The sequence below is a fragment of the Oryctolagus cuniculus genome, chromosome 2 (genome assembly GCF_051225735.1).
Source record: "Oryctolagus cuniculus isolate XC-2025 breed Fujian yellow rabbit chromosome 2, ASM5122573v1, whole genome shotgun sequence".
Lineage (NCBI taxonomy): Eukaryota > Metazoa > Chordata > Mammalia > Lagomorpha > Leporidae > Oryctolagus > Oryctolagus cuniculus.
Genome location: NC_142868.1, coordinates 31,640,807 through 31,660,883, shown reverse-complemented (window position 1 = coordinate 31,660,883; position 20,077 = coordinate 31,640,807). Strand labels below are relative to the sequence as shown.

At 41.2% G+C, this 20,077-nt stretch overlaps 1 protein-coding gene across 1 annotated transcript in view; it reads right to left on the bottom strand.

The window, feature by feature from the left end:
* The window catches only part of NWD2 (NACHT and WD repeat domain containing 2), a 188,218-nt gene that overhangs the window by 64,685 nt on the left and 103,456 nt on the right, over nucleotides 1-20,077 (bottom strand). The window contains exon 3 of the mRNA XM_008274917.5: nucleotides 16,218-16,334. Within this exon, the coding sequence (XP_008273139.4) occupies nucleotides 16,218-16,334 (117 nt within the window). The remainder of the gene's footprint in view (nucleotides 1-16,217; nucleotides 16,335-20,077) is intronic.

The window sequence follows — 20,077 nt, the reverse complement described above, 5'->3', positions numbered from 1 at the left end:
ACCTCTGAGTGAATCTGTCGCTCCCCCTTTTCGTGGAGGAACGACACAGGACCCTGCGCTGTTCTTTCGTCTGCTCGGCCCTCCCCGGGTTTGCTGCTGGTTCTTCCCGGGTTGGCTACCGTCCCTTCCACCTCCGTGGAAGGGCGGCTCCCCCTGGCCACTTTCCCCACTTCCGCAGGGGAGCGGCACACCGCCGGCCGGCTCTCTCGGGGGCTGCACAGGTGTTCCCCTTAGATGTTCCTCGTGCATGCCGTCTCTCTCCTCCTTTATAGTCCTCCTCCGCCAATCCTAACTCGGCTGCCCACACGCCGAGCACGCTGCTCTCCTCCAATCAGGAGCAAGTCCTACAGTTTATTGGTTGAACTGGAGGCAGCTGTGTAGAAGCTGTTTACTCCTCTCCCAGCGCCATATTGTGGGGGAGCAGATGCATAGAATAAGTCTTAATTCCAGTAACTTAGTCTAGTCCGGGTTGCTCCCCACAGATCCCCCTTTCTTTTTATTTTTTGGCGTTGATACGCGCCTGTCTTCGGTGCCCCGCGGCACACACTCTGCTCTGCTTGCTAGAGTTGCCACAGGTTCTTACAAGTCCTATCAATCAGGCAAACCGAATCCGGGTCCTCTCTTCGCCATGTTGTGAGGAGGTTTTTAGGCACTGATGCGTGCCTGTGTTCGGTGCCCTGCAGCGCATGCTCTGCTCTGCCTGCAGGTGCTTACAAGCCCTATCAGGCAAACCGAATCCAAGCCTTCTCATTGCCATATTGTGGGGAGGCTTATTGGTGTTGATTCGTGCCTATCTTCGGTGACCTGCAGCTCATACTCTGGTCGAGCTGCCTGCTGGTGCTTATCGCCCTAATCAGGCAGACCGAATCCAGGCTCTCTCATTGCTGTGTTGTGGGGAGGCCTTTCTCTATTTCTCTATCTCTGGGCATTCCTATTTCTCCCATTTTGCTTCTATCTTCCAGCATTCCTATTTCTCTCATTTTACTTCTAAACTTCTGTTTCTCTTATCCCTGCGGCTTCCCGGCGCCCACCCCGCGGCGGCTTCCCGGCTCTGAGCCGCTTCAGCCCGCGCCTCTCTCATCTGCGCGGCTTCCCGGCTTCGCGCGTGCACCACGGCCTCGCACCAGCCCAGCGTTCCCTATCTACTTGTGCCCGCACGCTCTCTCTGCGCGCGGCAGCCTCCGCGAGTCACACAGCGTAGCTTACGTCTCCGCCACTAGCATTCAATCTAAGTTCCCCGGGCTAACCTGGTGAATTCAACCCAGCTCACGTTTCCGCCCCACGATTTGGCTTCCCGTCCTTTGCTCCCCGGGCTAATCAGACGGATCCCAACCTGGCTTACGTTTCCGCTTCTGGTTTTAACTTTTCGCCCCCTATTCCCGGGCTAACTTGAGAATCCCAAAGTGGCTTTCGTCTCCGCCTCGGCCTGCCCCCCGCGGCTTCAATTTCCCTAACATTTTTCTCTACCCGGTATGTTTCCCCAAGCTTTCCTCCAACAATACTCCTCCCTCATTTCTCCTGGCCTCTCCCCACAGTCCGTATCCAAGTCTGTTTGTTCTAGCTTTCACTTTCGCTTTCGACCTTAGAGATTTCTCCCAGCTTCCCCCCGTAGTCCGTATCTGAGTCTATGCCTAGGCTTTCAATAGCTTCTTCCGGCACCTTTTTCGTCCGGCTTTTCCTAGGCTGTTTGCTAGTCTCTCTCTCTCCGGTATTTTCCCATTTCTTCCCGTTTCTTCCCTCCTAAGTTTTCTATCCGTCCTAGGTTTCCTATCTGAGTCACGGCACCATTATGTCGCTCCCCCTCTTCGTGGAGGAACGACACAGGACCCTGCGCTGTTCTTTCGTCTGCTCGGCCCTCCCTGGGTTTGCTGCTGGTTCTTCCCGGGTTGGGTACCGTCCCTTCCACCTCCGTGGAAGGGCGGCTCCCCCTGGCCACTTTCCCCACTTCCGCAGGGGAGCGGCACACCGCCGGCTGGCTCTCTCGGGGGCTGCACAGGTATTCCCCTTAGATGTTCCTCATGCATGCCGTCTCTCTCCTCCTTTATAGTCCTCCTCCGCCAATCCTAACTCGGCTGCCCACACGCCGAGCACGCTGCTCTCCTCCAATCAGGAGCAAGTCCTACAGTTTATTGGTTGAACTGGAGGCAGCTGTGTAGAAGCTGTTTACTCCTCTCCCAGCACCATATTGTGGGGGAGCAGATGTATAGAATAAGTCTTAATTCCAGTAACTTAGTCTAGTCCGGGTTGCTCCCCACAGAATCTGCCTGGTTTCAAATCCCAGCTGTGTGCCTGTTTCTTTATCTGTATAATGGGCGTAATAGCAGTACCTACATGTGAATAGTGCTGTTATGATGTTACATAAGTTACTATGTGTACAATGCAGAACAGTGCTTGGTACATAAATAATGCCCAGTGAATGTTTGCCATTATCACTGTTTATTGTCCACAGTTTGTGAATCTTAATTTAACTCCTCATGTCTTATTATTGGTTAAATGTCCTTCTTGATCTAGGGCCAGTTTAAGCATTATTAATTTTCTTTGCTTCGTACCTTCACAGTTCATTATGAAGCTGGCGGAGACAATACTGAATAGTCAGAGGGTGTTTACAATATAAATCTGTCTTCTTTAATTCACTTTCTCCCCAGGGATCAGCAGGACGATGACTTTTATAGGAGATAGAGAGGAACAAATCATTCCTATCAATGGATAGAGCTTTCTGTGCTGCCACAGTGCACTGGGATGTAGAAGATAGTGCAAGATTTAGGAACCCAAGGGAAAGAAGGAAAGACACAGATTACAATCAGGGGGAGGGTGAGAGTCAGGAGTGCTACACTCTGAGCTTTCCTATACTGGCGATGAATACATAACTATATAGGTGAGTTACTAGTAGATTGCCTATGCTCCAAAAGCAATTTGAGACCTATTGATTAGGATGGCTTTGTAGGTCAAAATGAACATATCTTGATGCAGGGGAAGCAAAAGATGATTGGAGACAAACTGACAAGCAACATTATGAAGTGTTGCATGTGTTAAGCCCAATATCAGACTACCCGGCTTCATGTCTTCTATTGCTTCTCACTAGCCGAGCCCCCTGGCAAGAACCCAGACTCTAACTCCTCAGTTACCTCATCTGTACAATGGCTATAACAACAGTCACCTCCTCATTAGTTATTGGGAATGGTAAATGAATCCACAAGTATGCAGAATACAGCTAAAGTGTTCCATTAATGTTTTATATGTTTATACAGATCATTAAGTCTGTATAAGTTAGGCATTCTTTTTAATGAATAGTCAAGCAAGTGTGTTTAGTTTTAATATGGTGTTGAAGAACATAAATAAGTAAAAGACAAAACAGTAAGCATTTATATGTATAATTGTTCAGACAAAACCTTTTAATTTCATCTAACAATGAAGACTTCAGAGAAGCATACATTCAATATACTCAGTACAAGGATGCTATCACTAACTTCTTTGTTAAAATGTATCTCAAAAACAGAAATAGTTTCTCGATTTCTAAAATGTACTTTCATATTTCATGAATGTTATTAGCCTGAATACAGCTCTGCTTCTCTTTTCTTTGCTGAAATACAAAAATTTTGCCATTGCAAGAATTCATTTCTTTAGAAAAAAACTTTTAAGTATTAATTATTCTGTGGTGCAGAGAAAAATTAGCATCTGGATGCATATTTTAACATTTTCTCCAGGGGAATAAAAAAATAGAATACATTAAACTCAGTCAATTGGTTTGTGGTGGCAAAAAGAGAATTGGGTGAGACACCTGTCAACCATAATTATCAATTATAAATGATAAAGCCAAGAAAGGGAAGCCTCTTGCCTTCTTAATCTCCTAAGAAAATTCAACAGATTTTATTAGAATAAGAGCAAAAGTCATCATTATATCATTGATAAAAATGAACAGGAACAGCTGTTTTTAAGCTTTACTAAAGAAACAGTTTAGTAGTCAATTTTGACCATATATTAAGAGAAAATTAGGAAACATTGATTAAGAAGAAAAATGTACTTACTAAAACATTACACAGTTTTGGGTTAATTAACTTGCCTTCTTTAAATTTCAGTTTCTGAGTTACCGCAGAGCAGTTTTATGTGTGCGTCTCTATAGGCCACTGTGGGGGGTCTATGTGGGTGTACCAAGACCCTTGGTGTAGCATGCATTGAATAGGTTCCCATGTTGAAGGTAGTAGACTAAAAAGCAAACATTGCCTCAATTTAATCTGTGGGCATGCTCATTCCAGGTAATAGTTATAAAACCAAATGCTAAGGCTAGGCTGAACATTTTATAATAAAGCATTAACCTCATTATTCTTCCTGTCTTAAAGCAATGAGGTACTTAGATAGATATGATGACTAATCTAGATTCTTTTAAAGCATAGATTATCTGCTACATTTTGGGAAAAGTTGAGCCCAGTACTTCACTGAGACTGGGACAGGCAATTAAGATACAATTGCTTCCCCACTGTTGGTTAATCAGGGTCACCTCTATATTTATAACTGATTCAAGCTGGAGACCAATTAACATCCATTTTCACAGGGACATAATTCAAAGTCTCTTCCAAAAGCTTACTCAGCTGCCTCTTTCAAGGCTGGGTAAAAATCCACAAGCCTGTTCTCATTTTGGGCAAGAAAAAAATTTTTTTTTTGGACAGGCAGAGTTAGACAGTGAGAGAGAGAGTGTGAGACAGAGAGAAAGGTCTTCCTTTTTCTGTTGGTTCACCCCCCAAGTGGCCGCCAAGGCCAGCGCACTGCACCGATCCACAGCCAGGAGCCAGGTGCTTCCTCCTGGTCTCCCATGCAGGTGCAGGGCCCAAGCACTTGGGCCATCCTCCACTGCCTTCCCAGGCCACAGCAGAGAGCTGGACTGCAAGAGGAGCAACCGGGACAGAATCCGGCACCCCAACTGGGACTAGAACCCGGGGTGCTGGTGCCACAGGCGGAGGATTAGCCTGGTGAGCTGTGGTGCCAGCCAAGAAAAGGTTTTATAGATAAGGAAAAGTACCATGGTCAATCCATTTGTATGAAGGACTCAAAGTAATGTATAATAATAGTATTGCTGGTGGTAAGTTGAGTATTCAATTCTAGTACAGAAATATTAATCTTAGGCATAGATTTGGAAAACCTGGAGCATGCATGAATAAAAATACAAGTTTTTGTATAAGATTAGACAACGTGAAAAAATGCTGAACTAAGAAACCAGCAAGGGGCCAGTGCTGTGGTGCAGCGGGCTAAAGCCCTGGCCTGAAGAGCCAGCATCCCATATGGGCACTGGATCTAGTCCCGGCTGCTCCTCTTCGGATCCAGCTCTCTGCTGTGGCCTGGGATAGCAGTAGAGGATGGCCCAAGTCCCTGGACCCCTGCACACACATGAGAGACCTGGAAGAGACTCCTGACTTCGGATCAGCGCAGCTCTGGCCGTTGCGGCCATCTGGGGAGTAAACCAGCGGATGGAAGACCTCTCTCTGTCTTTGCCTCTCTCTGTAACTCTTTCAAATAAATAAAATAAATCTTAAAAAAAAGGAAAAAAAGAAACCAGCAAAGATTCCCTCTCCCTAAGGAAAAATCAGTTAAAACTATTACCTCTTCATAATAAGAGGTATCAGGAATAAAAACAAATACAAATACCAAAATATCATATCATTCGGTTCAGGTCTGTAGAATGGCCAAATGGATGGCTTCAACACTTGTCAAGCAAACCGAAAGGAGTGAGAGGCAATGATATTCCTACAACTGGATCTACACATCCAATGCAGATGCTGAAGGAGGAACTAGAAGAGCAGGAAGGAGAGAGGGCCCTCCTGTACTCCAGGGGCCCCCTGGATGGGTGAGAATGCAGAAGGGAAGTCCCACAGCTTCCCACACCTGCAGATATCTTTAAACTGGAGGACATCCCTGACACCCTCCTCCAGCATTTCTTTGCTTTTGACCCTTGGTACACATTTTCAAAAGTTTCCTTCCACCAGGCTTTACAGAAGGAAACTAAATACCAGCAGGAAACATGTTCACAGAGTTTTGCTGTTTCACACCAATTTTGTGACTCAATTTGCTCCTTATTCACTGTTGGTTACTGATTTCTCTCCCCTCCCATGCTGCCCCAAGACAGAAGATTATAGAGCAGATCACGAGTAATGAGGAAGAATATATACATTCCTGCTGGTTAATTCAGATTTTATTTTCAGCAAAAAAATCACCTTTTGTAAATTCTGGGTTGTAAATTACTCCACAGGATGTTTTGGTGTGTGTATTTAAACATCTACGATGGTGGGATGCAGAGCTAATTGCTCTGGGTGTCTGTACAGTCACTTTTGATTCGCTGTTTCTCCTAATTCCCACACTTCCATAGTTAACAACTCCGCACCAATTCAATCTCTCTCTGAAACATGTCTCATCCATACATACCTCTCTACTGTACCCCTCATGACACCAAGCTATCTTCCACTTGGATCATGACTTTAGCTCAGCTCCTTGATCAGCCACCTCTGCCTCCTCACTTCCCTGCCAGACTCCTCACAGCTCACAAGTTTGTACAGATTCTTACTTAGAAGGTCTGCATGAGCTGGCACCGTGGCTCACTAGGCTAATCCTCTGCCTTGCGGCGCCAGCACACCGGGTTCTAGTCCCAGTCGGGGCGCCAGATTCTGTCCCGGTTGTCCCTCTTCCAGGCCAGCTCTCTGCTGTGGCCCGGGAGTGCAGTGGAGGATGGCCCAAGTGCTTGGGCCCTGCACCCCATGGGAGACCAGGGGAAGCACCTGGCTCCTGGCTTCAGATCAGCGCAATGCGCCAGCAGCAGCGCACCAGCCGCAGCGGCCGTTGGAGGGTGACCCAATGGCAAAGGAAGACCTTTCTCTCTGTCTCTCTCTCTCACTGTCCACTCTGCCTGTCAAAAAAAAAAAAAAAAAACAAAAAAACAAAAAAACAAAAAAAAAACCAAAAACCAAAAAACAAACAAACAAAAAAAAACAAAAAAGGGTCTGCATGCAAACTAAATTTCTTGCTTCATGTTCCACAATGACCTGTCACTAACCCTATGCTTAACCTGTATTCTGGAACTGCTGGGGTTTGCAAAATCAAGGCACCCCATCTCCTCTCCTGCCTCAGATCCAGAGACGGAGAGCTCTTAGTTCTAGCCTCAGTGTAAACTTCACTTCCTGCGGGAGTGTTTTCTGATTAAAAAATCAGAACAAACCATTTCTCCATTTGGCTTCCATAATGCTTTTTCTAATCCATTATTCCACTTATTAAGTTGTATTATATTTTACTGCACACATTTCTTTTTCCTTGGTTAGGTGGGTGTTTAAGAGGAAAGACGTATTCCATTATTTAGCTTAGAGAACCTAGCACACTCTATAATAGGTTTTTGCTTGTTGTATTTTATTGAGCAACAATGTGAAATACAACTGTCTAGAACTATACTGAGACTTTAGGTTGGTTGGATGTAGCAGACTTAGGCTTTACATCATGAGTATATACTAGGATAGTACAAATATTTATTTGGGGCCAGCGCTGTGGCATAGTGGGTTAAACCATTGCCTTCAGTGCCAGCATCCCATATGGGCACCAGTTCTAGTCCTGGCTGCTCCACTTCCGATCCAGCTCTCTGCTATGGCCTGGAAAAGCATTAGAAGATGGCCCAAGCCCTTGGGCCCCTGCACTTGCATGGGAGACCCAGAAGAAGCTCCAAGCTCCTGGCTCCTGGCTTCGGATCGGCGCAGCTATGGCTGTTGTGGCCAACTGGGGAGTGAACCAGCGGATGGAAGACCTCTCTCTCTCTGCCTCTCCTTCTGTGTAAAACTTTCAAATAAAATAAATAAATCTAAAAAAAAAAAGTACATACAAAGGGAAAGTAATCAAGGGATCTTTATGATTTTTTACAATTTGCATTTATGACATTTTTCAAGCACAGGTTTTTGGCAGTTTCAAGTTTCTCTGTCTGGGGAAATTATTTGAAAAAGTCTAAGTTTATTATAGAATTTAATAGTTGACTTAATCTTAATAAAGCCTTGGACAATACAGCTTCTTATCCTACTGGAGAATGTACATTGTACACCAGACCAGTAGTTATTTTATCTCATTCAAGTGTGAGAGAACGCTATGAAAAAAACCGGGAAGTACACCGTGGTACAATGTCTGTACTTTTCTAAAGGACAGACTGGGAGAAAGAGACCTGAGTTCTAGACCTCACTACAGCTTCTAATTAAACCATTTAGGATCTCGAAGTAAGAAGAGTAGAGTAGGCTTTATAATTAGAGATCTTGGTTGGAATCCCAGCTATCTCTCTTATTAGTTGTAACTTCAAAGAGAAACCAGGCCGGTGCCGCGGCTCACTAGGTTAATCCTCTGCCTGTGGCACTGGCATCCTGGGTTCTAGTCCCGGTTGCTCCTCTTCCTGTCCAGCTCTCTGCTGTGGCCTGGGAAGGCAGTGGGAGACCCCCCATGGGAGACCAGGAGGAAGCACCTGGCTCCTGGCTTTGGATCAGCGCAGCGCGCCCACCGTAATGCACCGGTCGTAGCGGCCACTTAGGGAATGAACCAATGGAAAAAGGAAGACCTTTCTCTCTCTCTCTCTCTAACTCTGCCTGTCAAAAAAATTAAAAAAATATTAAAATATATATATATATATAAAGAGAAACCAGCACGTCTCATTGTCCTCATTGGTAGATTTGGAAAAATGATTTCCTCAATGGGTTGATATGAAAAATATGTGTAAGTGCTAGCACAGTACCCAGCACACTTTAACATTTCAGGAAATGCTGATTTCTGCCATTTCATAAGCTTTAGTGCTTATCAGTGTAAAAAATCAGGATTTTAAACTATGCAGCCGCCAGATGATCTTAAAACTCTTTCTAGCTCTAAAATATTATCAGTTTTTATTCTCAGACGTACTGATAAGTATTGAGAATTTTTGGAAATGTTATACAAGCTGTTGCATTCTGATGAATGCTACTGTTTTTCTTCTAATTTCCTTAGTTTTTTTTTCTAACCTGTTCAGACTTCAACCTTTAATTTCCAAATTCTTTTGTATTATATGAACTTAAAATTACAGATTTTAGCTAAATCTTACAAGTTTTGATATGTTGTATTTCATGCTGATGTTCAAAATAATTTTAAATTTCACTTATTTTTTTCTTTGATCCATGATTTATTTAGAGACTTTGTATTTACTGCTTTTTTTTTTTTCTTTTAATTCCATTGAGGGCAGAGCAGAAATTTACTATTTTAACTATTTAAAATTTGTTGAGACTTTATTACCCTCAATATAGATGGATCATATTTATACTTTAGGAAGTGTTATGTATGTAATTGAAAAAATGGTGCATTCTGAAGTTACTGGATGTGGTATTCTACAAGTGTTAATTAGGTCACCATCAGTAACTTGTTATTCAACTCTTCCACATACTTACTAACTTTCGTTTTCTGTTTGTTCCCTCAGATACTTAGATAGTTTTGTCAACTGCCCACCATGTAAATTTTTGTTTTTCTCTTTTTAGTCAGCCAAGCTTTGTTTTATATTGTTTTGAACTTATGTTATTAGGTATATATAACCACAGCAGTCCTACATTTTCCTGAATTCAACCTCCTATAATAAAGTATCCCATTTTATCTTTGTAATTAAAACCCACTGTATGATATTGATGTAACTTTCTTTTGGTTAGTCTCTGTGTGGTGTATATGTTTCTATCGCTTTATTCTCACCCTTCACTTTAAGAGGGATTCTTGAAAACAACATATGGTTGAATCTGAATTTTAATTGAATGATTTAGTCTGTTTATGTTGAATGGTTTTACATCTTGTGGCCTTAAGTTTCTGAAATTATTTTCCCTAAGATAGAAAAGCATTTCCTAAAATTTTTCTTTAAATGTAGGTTAGTTGATGACGACAGTCTATTTTTTTCTTTTTGTCTTTCAGTTCTTTAACGATGTCATTCCCGTGTCTTTTGATTTCTATATCAGCCGTCTTGTTGTTTCCGCAAAGGTAATGATTTTTTTCCTCTGCTTAGTTTTAGGGCTTACTTTCTCTAATTTTGGTTTTCAGTAATTTTACTGTAAGGTACTCAGGTGCAACTTTCTTGTTAGTAGTTACTTTCTTGGACTTGCTGGTTGCCGTCCTTCAACAGTTTTGAACTTTCTCTTTCTGTGTAACTCTATATATATGTGTGTGATACTGTTTGACTATACCTTACTGTCTCTCTTGCTTGTTCTGTTTTTACTATTTTCTTGTTAAAAATCTCTGCATGGATTTGATATTTTCTATTGAATTCTGTGCTCAAAAACCTGATCTTATGCTGTGTTCAATCTGTTATTGAGCCAATCAAATGAGTTGTTAATCTTAGATACTGCATCTTTTAACTCAAAAACATTTGATAATTCTTTTATAGATTCCACTTTGTTGAAATTAACCATTTCTTACTCATTTTACCTATCTTTTCCTCTGATCTTATTCACACACTTGCAATAATTATTTTAAAGTTTTTGACTACTAATCTCATCAGATGGATCATTTGGAGATTGTCTTCTATAATCTACTTTTTCTTTGTTTACTTGCCATATCTTCTTGTCTTCTTGTCTTTTGGTACTTTGTAATTTTTTTTTTTTTTTTTTGTATTCTGAGCATTGTGTGGACCAAAAAACTTTTCAATTAGGAGTTCCTAAATAGACTGGTAGAGAGGCAGATCATAACAATCTCATCAACAGCTGAATGGGGCTGTATTTACATTCCATTTTAATTGGATTAAGTTTACTTTTAATTAAAATGTCTCACAGGCAAGACTTGCTGACTGTTCACAGTATGGTCTATAAGAATTTGTTCTCAAGTACTGATTGACCATGGAAGACATTACTCTTTCCATCCCAGTTGCCTATCCTTCCATGTTGCCCAGTGATAAGCAAATGTCTTATGGAAAAAAGTGTCAATGCTTTTGGAGTTCCTCTTCTGTAAAGCTAGTTCACCAGGAAAGAACTCTTTCATCTTTGGAAATTACGCATGCTTAACCATGTTGTCTCTACCTCTCTACTATATTTAAAAACAGAATATTTATGTTTATCTTTTTTTTTTTTGTTTTAAAAAAGTTCTTGTTCTACTCAGAAGCAGATGTCCTTTGGCCTATAGCTTTAACAGAACATTTTTCTTTCCAATTAGATTTGTAAAGAGACTGTGTGTTCTCCCACTTCCTTTTCTCCATAATCCTTTTGCTTCACAGAAATATGCTGTCTTACATAAACTGTGAAACAGTGTCCTAAACTGTGGAAACAGCTTATATAGTAGTAAAGATTTACTATGGAAATATTTTATATGTTAGTAACAGTTAAGTAAATGGTCCTTTCTTGGCTTCTACCTGAAAGAGTTAAATATTGCTAAGTAGAAAGCTGTCTTTCAACGTTTGTCTATTCTAAAATTTCTTTGGCGATAGTCAAGTTACTTATTACTGAAACTTCTGAGTACACTGGAAATAATTTTTTATTGGAACTTATTTCAGAACTATCACAGCTAACTTAAACTGAACAAGCTTAATACAATATGTGAAGACATCTTTGTTTCTTCGATTCTACAAGCAAAACATACCTGGACAATCTGAAGCTTAAGATACCTTTTTTAAAATACTTATTTATTTACTTGAGAGGTAGAGTTACAAAGAAAGGGAGATACAGAGGGAGAGAAGCCTTCCATCCTCTGGTTCACTCCCCAAATGGCCACAACAGCTGAAGCTTTTGCTGATCCAAAACCAGGAGCCAAGAGCTTCTTCTGGATCTCCCATGTGCGTGCAGGGGCCCAAGCACTTGGACCATCTTCTGCTACTTCCCCAGGCCACAGCAGAGAGCTGGATTGAAAGAGGATCAGCTCGGACTAGAAATGGCACCAATATGGGATGCTGGCACTGCTGGCAGAGGCTTTGCCCACTAAGCCATAGCACCGACACTGTAGATTCATTTTTATTTAAATTTTGTAAGAAAGGACTTAAAAATGAAAATATTTAATTTACATGACTTTCTAGTTCAAAACAATGAGCATTTTCTCATTTTTTTAGTATATTTTGGGCAGTAAAACTGTACTTATAGTAAGAATTAATTCATATAAAAACCAGTATTTTTAAACCAACATTAATTTCCTCTTGTTTTAATTTTTCACGTATATATTTTATTTAGTATAAATCAATAATATAAAATATGGATAAAATTAAATATTTTCAAAGTTAAAATGCATTATAAACATTGATATGCTTCCTTTCTAATGATCTAGGAAGTCTTACTGTTTTTAACTGAAAATTAGTTAAAGGAAGAAAGTAAACTGGATCTAAACTTTTTTTTTAAGAGTTATTTATTTAATTGAAAGGCAGAGTTATAGAGAGGGAGAGAGACAGGCAGAGGCAGAGGCAGAGGCAGAGGCAGAGAGAGAGATCTTCCTTCCACTGGTTCACTCCCCAGATGGATGCAATGGCCAGGCCAGGGCTGGGCCAGACTGAAACCAGGAGCCAGGAGCTTGTCTCTCATGTGGGTGCAGGGGCCCAAACACCTGGGCCATCTTCTGCTGTTTTACCAGGCACATTAGCAGAGAGCTGATTGAGAAGTGGAGCAGCTGGGACTCTAACTGGCTCCCACATGAGATGCTGGCACTAAAGGCAGCAGCTTTACCCACTATGCCACAGGCCAGACTTGAGTTTAAACTTTTAAGGAGGCATTATTTAACTCTCAAGGAGAGTGTTGACAAGGTCAGAGAGAACAAGTCTATGTAGGTTGTGCAGTGTTGTTTAGCTATGTACACGTAAAGAATGGCTCAGTTTTCTATCTTTAACAGCTACTGTTATGGTTTAAACAGGATTTGGTTCCCCAAATCATGTAGATTTTAAACTCCAAAGTCTTATGTCCATGATTAATGGATCAATTGATCTAACTAGGCTTCTAGGAGGGGGCCCAGTGGAAGGTCATGAACTCATTGGTAGTTCTTATCAGAGGGTTGGTTATTTAAGCTGAGTTTGGCTTGGCATCTCTATCAGCTTTCTGGCCATGTACACCCTGTCGTCCTCCAGACTCAACAGATAGACAAACTGATGAGGCCTTCCCAGTCATGGACTGTGGCCCTTCAAAACTGTAAGTCAAAATAAACCTTCTTCCTTCCTAAATAGTTTCTCCCAAGTATTTTAGTTAAAGTAATGAAAAGCCAACTGTAGTCTGCTCTGTCTGATCTTACTCTTCCACTAGTGGAAAAACAAAGACACCAAAGCCCCAGGACACAGCCCACATTCCCATCTGTCCCCCCACATGCACCTACCCATTACTAGTACCATCCCTGAACATGCCATGCACATGCCCAGCCCTTCTCCATGGAATACTGCAACCTTGAGTATGTGCCGGGTTCTTTCTTGCCTTGCTCCCTGAATCCCCTCTAAAGTCATCACATCAGTGAGGTTTTCTTCAACTATACTTGAAAAAGCAAAGCTCTCCTTTCTCTACTTTTATCCATATCAATCATCACCATGTTACTTACTATTTTCTTTCTTTTTTTTATTTTTATTTTCACTTTCCCCCTTCCACCCACATGATAAATGCAAGATCCACAGGGGCAGGGATATCATTTTTTTTTTTTTTTTGACAGGCAGAGTGGACAGTGAGAGAGAGAGAGACAGAGAGAAAGGTCTTCCTTTGCTGTTGGGTCACCCTCCAATGGCCGCTGTGGCCAGTGCGCTGCGGCCCGGTGCACTGCACTGATCCGAAGCCAGGAGCCAGGTGCTTCTCCTGGTCTCCCATGGGGTGCAGGGCCCAAGCACTTGGGCCATCCTCCACTGCACTCCCAGGCCACAGCAGAGAGCTGGCCTGGAAGAGGGGCAACTGGGACAGAATCTGGCGCCCCGACCAGGCCTAGAACCCAGTGTGCCGGCACTGCAGGCGGAGGATTAGCCTAGTGAGCCGCGGCACCGGCCAGGGATATCATCTTCTTAGTTCAACTCTAAGGTTGAATCATAAGAAGCTGAATCAACAGATATAATTTTATATGGGTCAGCCAACTACACTCCATCATGAAGAGCAGATCCGGGCACAGAGTAGTTCTTAATAAGTATGTGATGAACAAATAATTTACCCCATACAGCATAGTAAAAGCATTGTTTTGGAGATCCTTAGGCACTTTAGTATTCTTGCTAAGAACTTGACCATCAGCTGGCTAATTTCTTTCTTTTTTTTTTTTCTTTTTTTTTTTTTTTTTTGACAGGCAGAGTGGACAGTGAGAGAGAGAGAGACAGAGAGAAAGGTCTTCCTTTTTTTTTTTTTTTTTTGCCGTTGGTTCACCCTCCAATGGCCGCTGCGGCCGGCGCGCTGCGGCCGGCGCACCGCGCTGATCCGATAGCAGGAGCCAGGAGCCAGGTGCTTTTCCTTGTCTCCCATGGGGTGCAGGGCCCAAGCACCTGGGCCATCCTCCACTGCACTCCCTGGCCACAGCAGAGGGCTGGCCTGGAAGAGGGGCAACCGGGACAGAATCTGGCGCCCCGACCGGGACTAGAACCCGGTGTGCCGGCGCCGCAAGGCGGAGGATTAGCCTAGTGAGCCGTGGCGCTGGCCCAGCTGGCTAATTTCTGATTTTACCTCTGTAGGTCGTTTTTTTTTTTTTTTTTTTTTTTTTTTTAAGATTTTAAGGATTTTTATTCAGTGAGAGAAACATGCAGGAGTGAGGGCTTTATTTAGCAGAGAAAGAGAAGTCTAGAAGCTAAGTTGGGTCCATACCAGGCAGAGAGCAGGCCAGGAACAAGCCACATGGAACATGGTGCAGGCAGGAAAGCAAGGAGCAAGTGGCCCGAACCTGAAGGTGTGGGGCAACAAGGGTGGGGCACACTGTGTTCCAGACCTTTTATCCACTTCCAAGTGGGAGTGGTTACACAGCCTGATTGGCAGGTGGGCCTACAGGCGGGGTCAGGTAGGGACATGAGATCACACAGGGAGCATGGTCTTTCAGCTCACAAATCTAATTTAATTTATCCTATCTGCCTGCATCATTCCCCCTCATCTCTGTAGGTCTTACTAACACTATGTGGAGTTCAATGTAGATATGCACATTTAAAGCTTTGTTTATTTATTTGAAAGTCAGAGTTACAAAGAGAGAGGGTGGGAAAGACAGATCTTTTATCTGCTGGTTCACACCCTAAATGGCTGCAATGGCCAGGGTGGGGCCAGACCAAAGCCAGGAGCCAGGAGCTTCTTCCAGGTCTCCCACATAGTAGCAGGGGCCCAAGCACTTGGTCCATCTTTTACTACTCTCCCAGGCACATCATCAGGGAGCTGGATCGGAAGTGGAGCAGCCTGAACTCAAACCAGTGCCCATATGGGATGCTGGCATCACAGACAGCAGCTTAACCCATTATGAGACAATGCTGGCCCCACAGATAAATTTTAAACACTCTTTAAGCACACCAGCCTTGAGCCTCAGTGGTATGATATGATTTGTTTTTCAGAGCACTCACTCAGTGCTCACGTGCAAGCCCCAGAGCTTCCCCTGTTGAAAGGGCCAGCTTCTCTATTGACTGTTGGGAGCCGGTTCAATTCAAGATAAAGCTATCTGAAGCTAAATTAAAGCAGTGATTTCACACAATTACCAGCCACAGAATGGCCTACTTATCTTATTACCACAGCATTTACATAGAGGAGTGGGCATTCTTTAGAAAACAATAATGAACGAATAATAATGTTCCACTTGAGAAACCTCTGTCAATTTGTAGCTTGTAATGAGCATCTAGCTGATTACCACAGAAACAACTCTCTCACAGGGCACCATTTCCCATTGGCTGATTTGATGCATTGTTGTGTTTGATTTGGCTTAACAATGTTTCAGCCACTCTGTTTAAAAAATGCCAGAATTTCCAAAGTTGAGAAATGAAAATACTGTTATGGAATATATTATGCAATAGGACAAGGAAAGCTAGGATAATTACTGTGGGACTGTGATAGTGATTCTTGTTGCTGATCATAAGGTGTTGTTAAGATTGCTGTCAAACCAAGTCATCCTTTACCATTTCAAATTAGTAGCCGTTAATTTGCAGAACTTCTTATGAAAAGCTGATGAAGTTTTTGTTCTCAGGTATTGAGGGGAAAGAGAGTTTAGAATTAATTAGATATAAAAAAGAAAGACTCCCTCTCTCTTTAAAATTGCCTAAAGTATCATCAGTCAGCAAGAATTCTCACATTCATCTACAATTTAATATAGAGCATGAGTTTTTTTATACCCACAACAAAACATGGACCTGCAGAAGTTTTCAGGCAATCTTCCAGCAGCTTCATGCGTGTCTTCTGGAGCTCTGGGCTGTCCCATTCATCTTCATCAACTCCCCAGTACAGATCTATGACCTGGGAACAAAGGGATGAGGCAGCATGAATGCACCTGTGGGAACATTAAATTTACCTGTAGGCTTTATTCCTGTGCCCAATGTCAAGTGAATGTGACTTTCACCTCTTTCTTGAGGCATGCTTTTTCCTTACAAAGGGAAAATGATTTTTAAAAGATGCACCTAAGGAGACATTTTAAAATAGTACGATGGGCTGGGAGTGAACATTAGTCCTTATTTTGTTTCTGCTTCCACTTTTGACATGGGCCCAGAGAAAATGAAATGCTAAATGTCAGAGGCTTTGTAGCACAGCCTTTCATTAGACTGAAATGCTAAAAGGATTTTTTAAAAAAATGTTTGAGAGCAGCTGGGATAAGGTTACCATATTATTTGAGACAATTAAATCACAGTGTATAATGTCTTTCTTATTATGAAAAGGGCAAGCTACCATGGTCATGAACATACACTGATCTGAAGTTAAACATCTATATCTTAAGAAAAAAAAGAAACCCAAATCTTTGTTATTATCATGTTTTATCCCACAGGGACAGGTTACTTTGGTTCCATCTGTTTTATCTACAGTAGTTTGGCTTTCATCAGTACATATCTGAAAAACATAAACTGGAAAAGAGTAAAGGATATGCCTGTCTGGGGAGTGAGGATAATGGGATCCTCCGTCTCCCCACTTCAAAGCCTACTTGGGAAGACGCTCCTGTGGTCTGCAAAATGTCTATAAGCACACTCTTTGAAAAGAGCGAAGGAGAGCAGCACAGGTTTTATTCCCTTTATTCAACCGTTACCTGCATAAAGTAAATGTTTCCAACTGTCCCTTTGAAGATTCCTTCTTCCCTCTCCTGTCTGCCACAAGCAGAAAAAGCATCTCCTGTCCTTGTGGTCTGTGAGAGGGAAGCACTGAGGATGTCCTCCTGTGTGGCCTGGGCAGACCCAAGGTACTTTGCTTCTAATTTCTTGGCTGTGGCCCCCACATAAGTGGATTTGCACCACCTCTTTGTCTCTATTTGAGCTTCTAGAAGGCTGACAGATACCTGTTAGCTTCTTTAAAAAATTTTCCATGGCCCACTGCATGAATTTTATCATCTATGAAAATTCTGGCACTGATTTGAAGGTTCTTCCCTTTAATCTATATCACAAGGTTTAATCATACAATATTATGGAAGAGGATATCAGAAATGGTAGTTCCTCGGTCCAGTCTGAGAGCCTCTTGAGGGAACTACATAATATTAGGTTTAAATGATTGACGATTAAACAATTCAGTTCCTCAAGGGCTTATCAGTCCCAAATGACTACTGGCTCCATACTGGACATGGAGACAGAGTATTTCACCATCACAGTAAGTTCTGCTAGAAACAGCTATGAACTACTGAGCTTTAGGGGCACAGAAGTCATCTAGTAACAGAGCAAGACCAGAATAAGGATATAAAAATCTAATTCAATAAATAATGGATAGCCTGTGACTTGCAAGGTGCATGTGCTCAACAAAATGAAAAGGTAAATAAATAGCATTTATGGCTTATCTGTTATGAATCTTTCTGGGTACTTCAGATGTTGCACAGTGTGGTTTATTAAATTAATATCCCACTATGTGTCTCTCAGTCTTAACTCAGAGGTGGTCCTAATTTTCCCACTTGGGATGTTAGTGATGCTTGACGATTCTTTCAATGATAAGAGCAACTTGATAAACTAAAAGTCAAGAAAGGGACAGTGTGGATGCATGGAGCGTGGCTCTGGCTGGCTGTCCCTGGAGTTGAAACTCTAGATGCCATGACTACATGTGCCAATCTTACCTCAAAGATATACATAGAGTAAGCATTGGCCTGGGAAAGCAGTGGAGGATGGCTCAAGTCCTTGGGCCCTGCACCCACATGGGAGACCAGGAAGAAGCCCCTGGATTCTGGCTTCAGATTGGTGCGGTTCTGGCTGTTGCGGCCAACTGGGATGGAAGACCCTCCCCCAACCCCATCTCTCTGTTTCTCCTTCTCTCTCTGTGTAGCTCCTACTTTCAAATAAATAAATAAAACTTTAAAAAAAATCAATGGATTTAAAAGTTTTTGAACCAAAATAAACTTATATTTTAATCCTTATTTCCACACAAACTTTTGAAACACACTTGCATACTTAAAATAATTAATAAGTAAAAATATAGCAAAATCATTAATAATTAAAGGAATTAAAATGTTCACTTAATGCAAAAACAATATAGAAGAGGAACAGATAAACACATGAGACACAGAAAAATGTAAAATTACTGATGTAAATCCAATTGCATCAATAATGTCACTAAATGTGAATGGATTAATTCTAATTTTAAATAAAGATAGAGATTTTCAGATTAGATAAAAACAAGACTGAGCCATATGTTTGGGGCTGGTGCTGTGGCTCACTTGATTAATCCTCCGCCTGTGGCATATATATGTTGTCTACAGGTGACTATTTTAGATTCAAATATATAAATAGGGTGAAAGTAAAAGGATGGGTAAAGTATGTATTATGCACACAAAGCAGTAATTACTAAGGTCACACAAAATAGATTATAAGTATAAAATGTAACTACAGCTAAAGAAGGTATTTTATGATAAAAGGATCACTCTTTCAAGAACATATAACATTTACAAATGTACATGCAACTAACCACAGAGCCCCAAAAGACATGATGCACAGACAGAAATAAAGCAAGAAGTAAATAATTAAATAAAGCAAGAAATAAATAACTAATAACTGTAGATTTGAATATTAACATTAGGTAAAGGGAGGAACAACTGGGTAGAAACTCAACAAAATACTGGAAGACTTAGAAGATACTATCAACCAACTAGACCTAATTTATATCTATGGACTAATCTACCAAACAGCAGAATATCTGGTTCATAAAGTACACAAAAGATGGAATATGTATTAGTTCATAAAGTATGCCTCAATAAACTTCAGAAAATTCTAAATCACATAAAGTATGTTCAGTGAACACAGTGTAATGGAATTAAATACCACAAACAAATTTAGAACATTCACAAATTTGTGCAAACTATCATACTTCCAAATAACGAATTAGTAAAGGAAGAAATCATGAAAAAGTAAAAAAAAAATACTTTGAGAGGAATGAAAATGAAGACCCAAGATACCAAAACTTGTATGATGCAGCTAGAACAGTGATGAAAGCTATAGTTTTAAATATCCAGATTTAGAAAGAAGATCGCAAATCAACAATATAGCTTTCACCTTAAAATACTAGAAGAAGGAGAGCAATGAAGATCAAGCTATGAGAGTGAAAACAAGGATGTAATAGATTACAATGGAAATTAATGAAACAGAATAGAGAAATAAATACAGAAACTTAGTGAAACCAAAAATTGTTTATTTGAAATGATTAATAAAATGGACAAAACTTTAGCAGGATTAACAATTAAAATAGAGAAGACTTATATCACTAAATCAGAGGTGAAAGAAGGGCCATTATAATTGACCTTATCAAAATAATTATAAAACACTATGAAGAACTGTATGCCAATGTATTAGAAATCTTAGATGAAATGAACAAATTCCTAGAGAGACAAAAACGACAAAAACTGACTAAATATGAAATAGTCATTTATAATGAATCTTTTATAAAAGATTCAAAAGTAATTTTAAAAAAGTAGCACTACACAAAAAGAAAAGCCCAGGTTCAGAGTGATGCACTGACAATTTCTATCAAATGTTTAAGGAAAAATTAATCCTAATTCTCTACAAATTCTGAAAAATCAGAAAAAG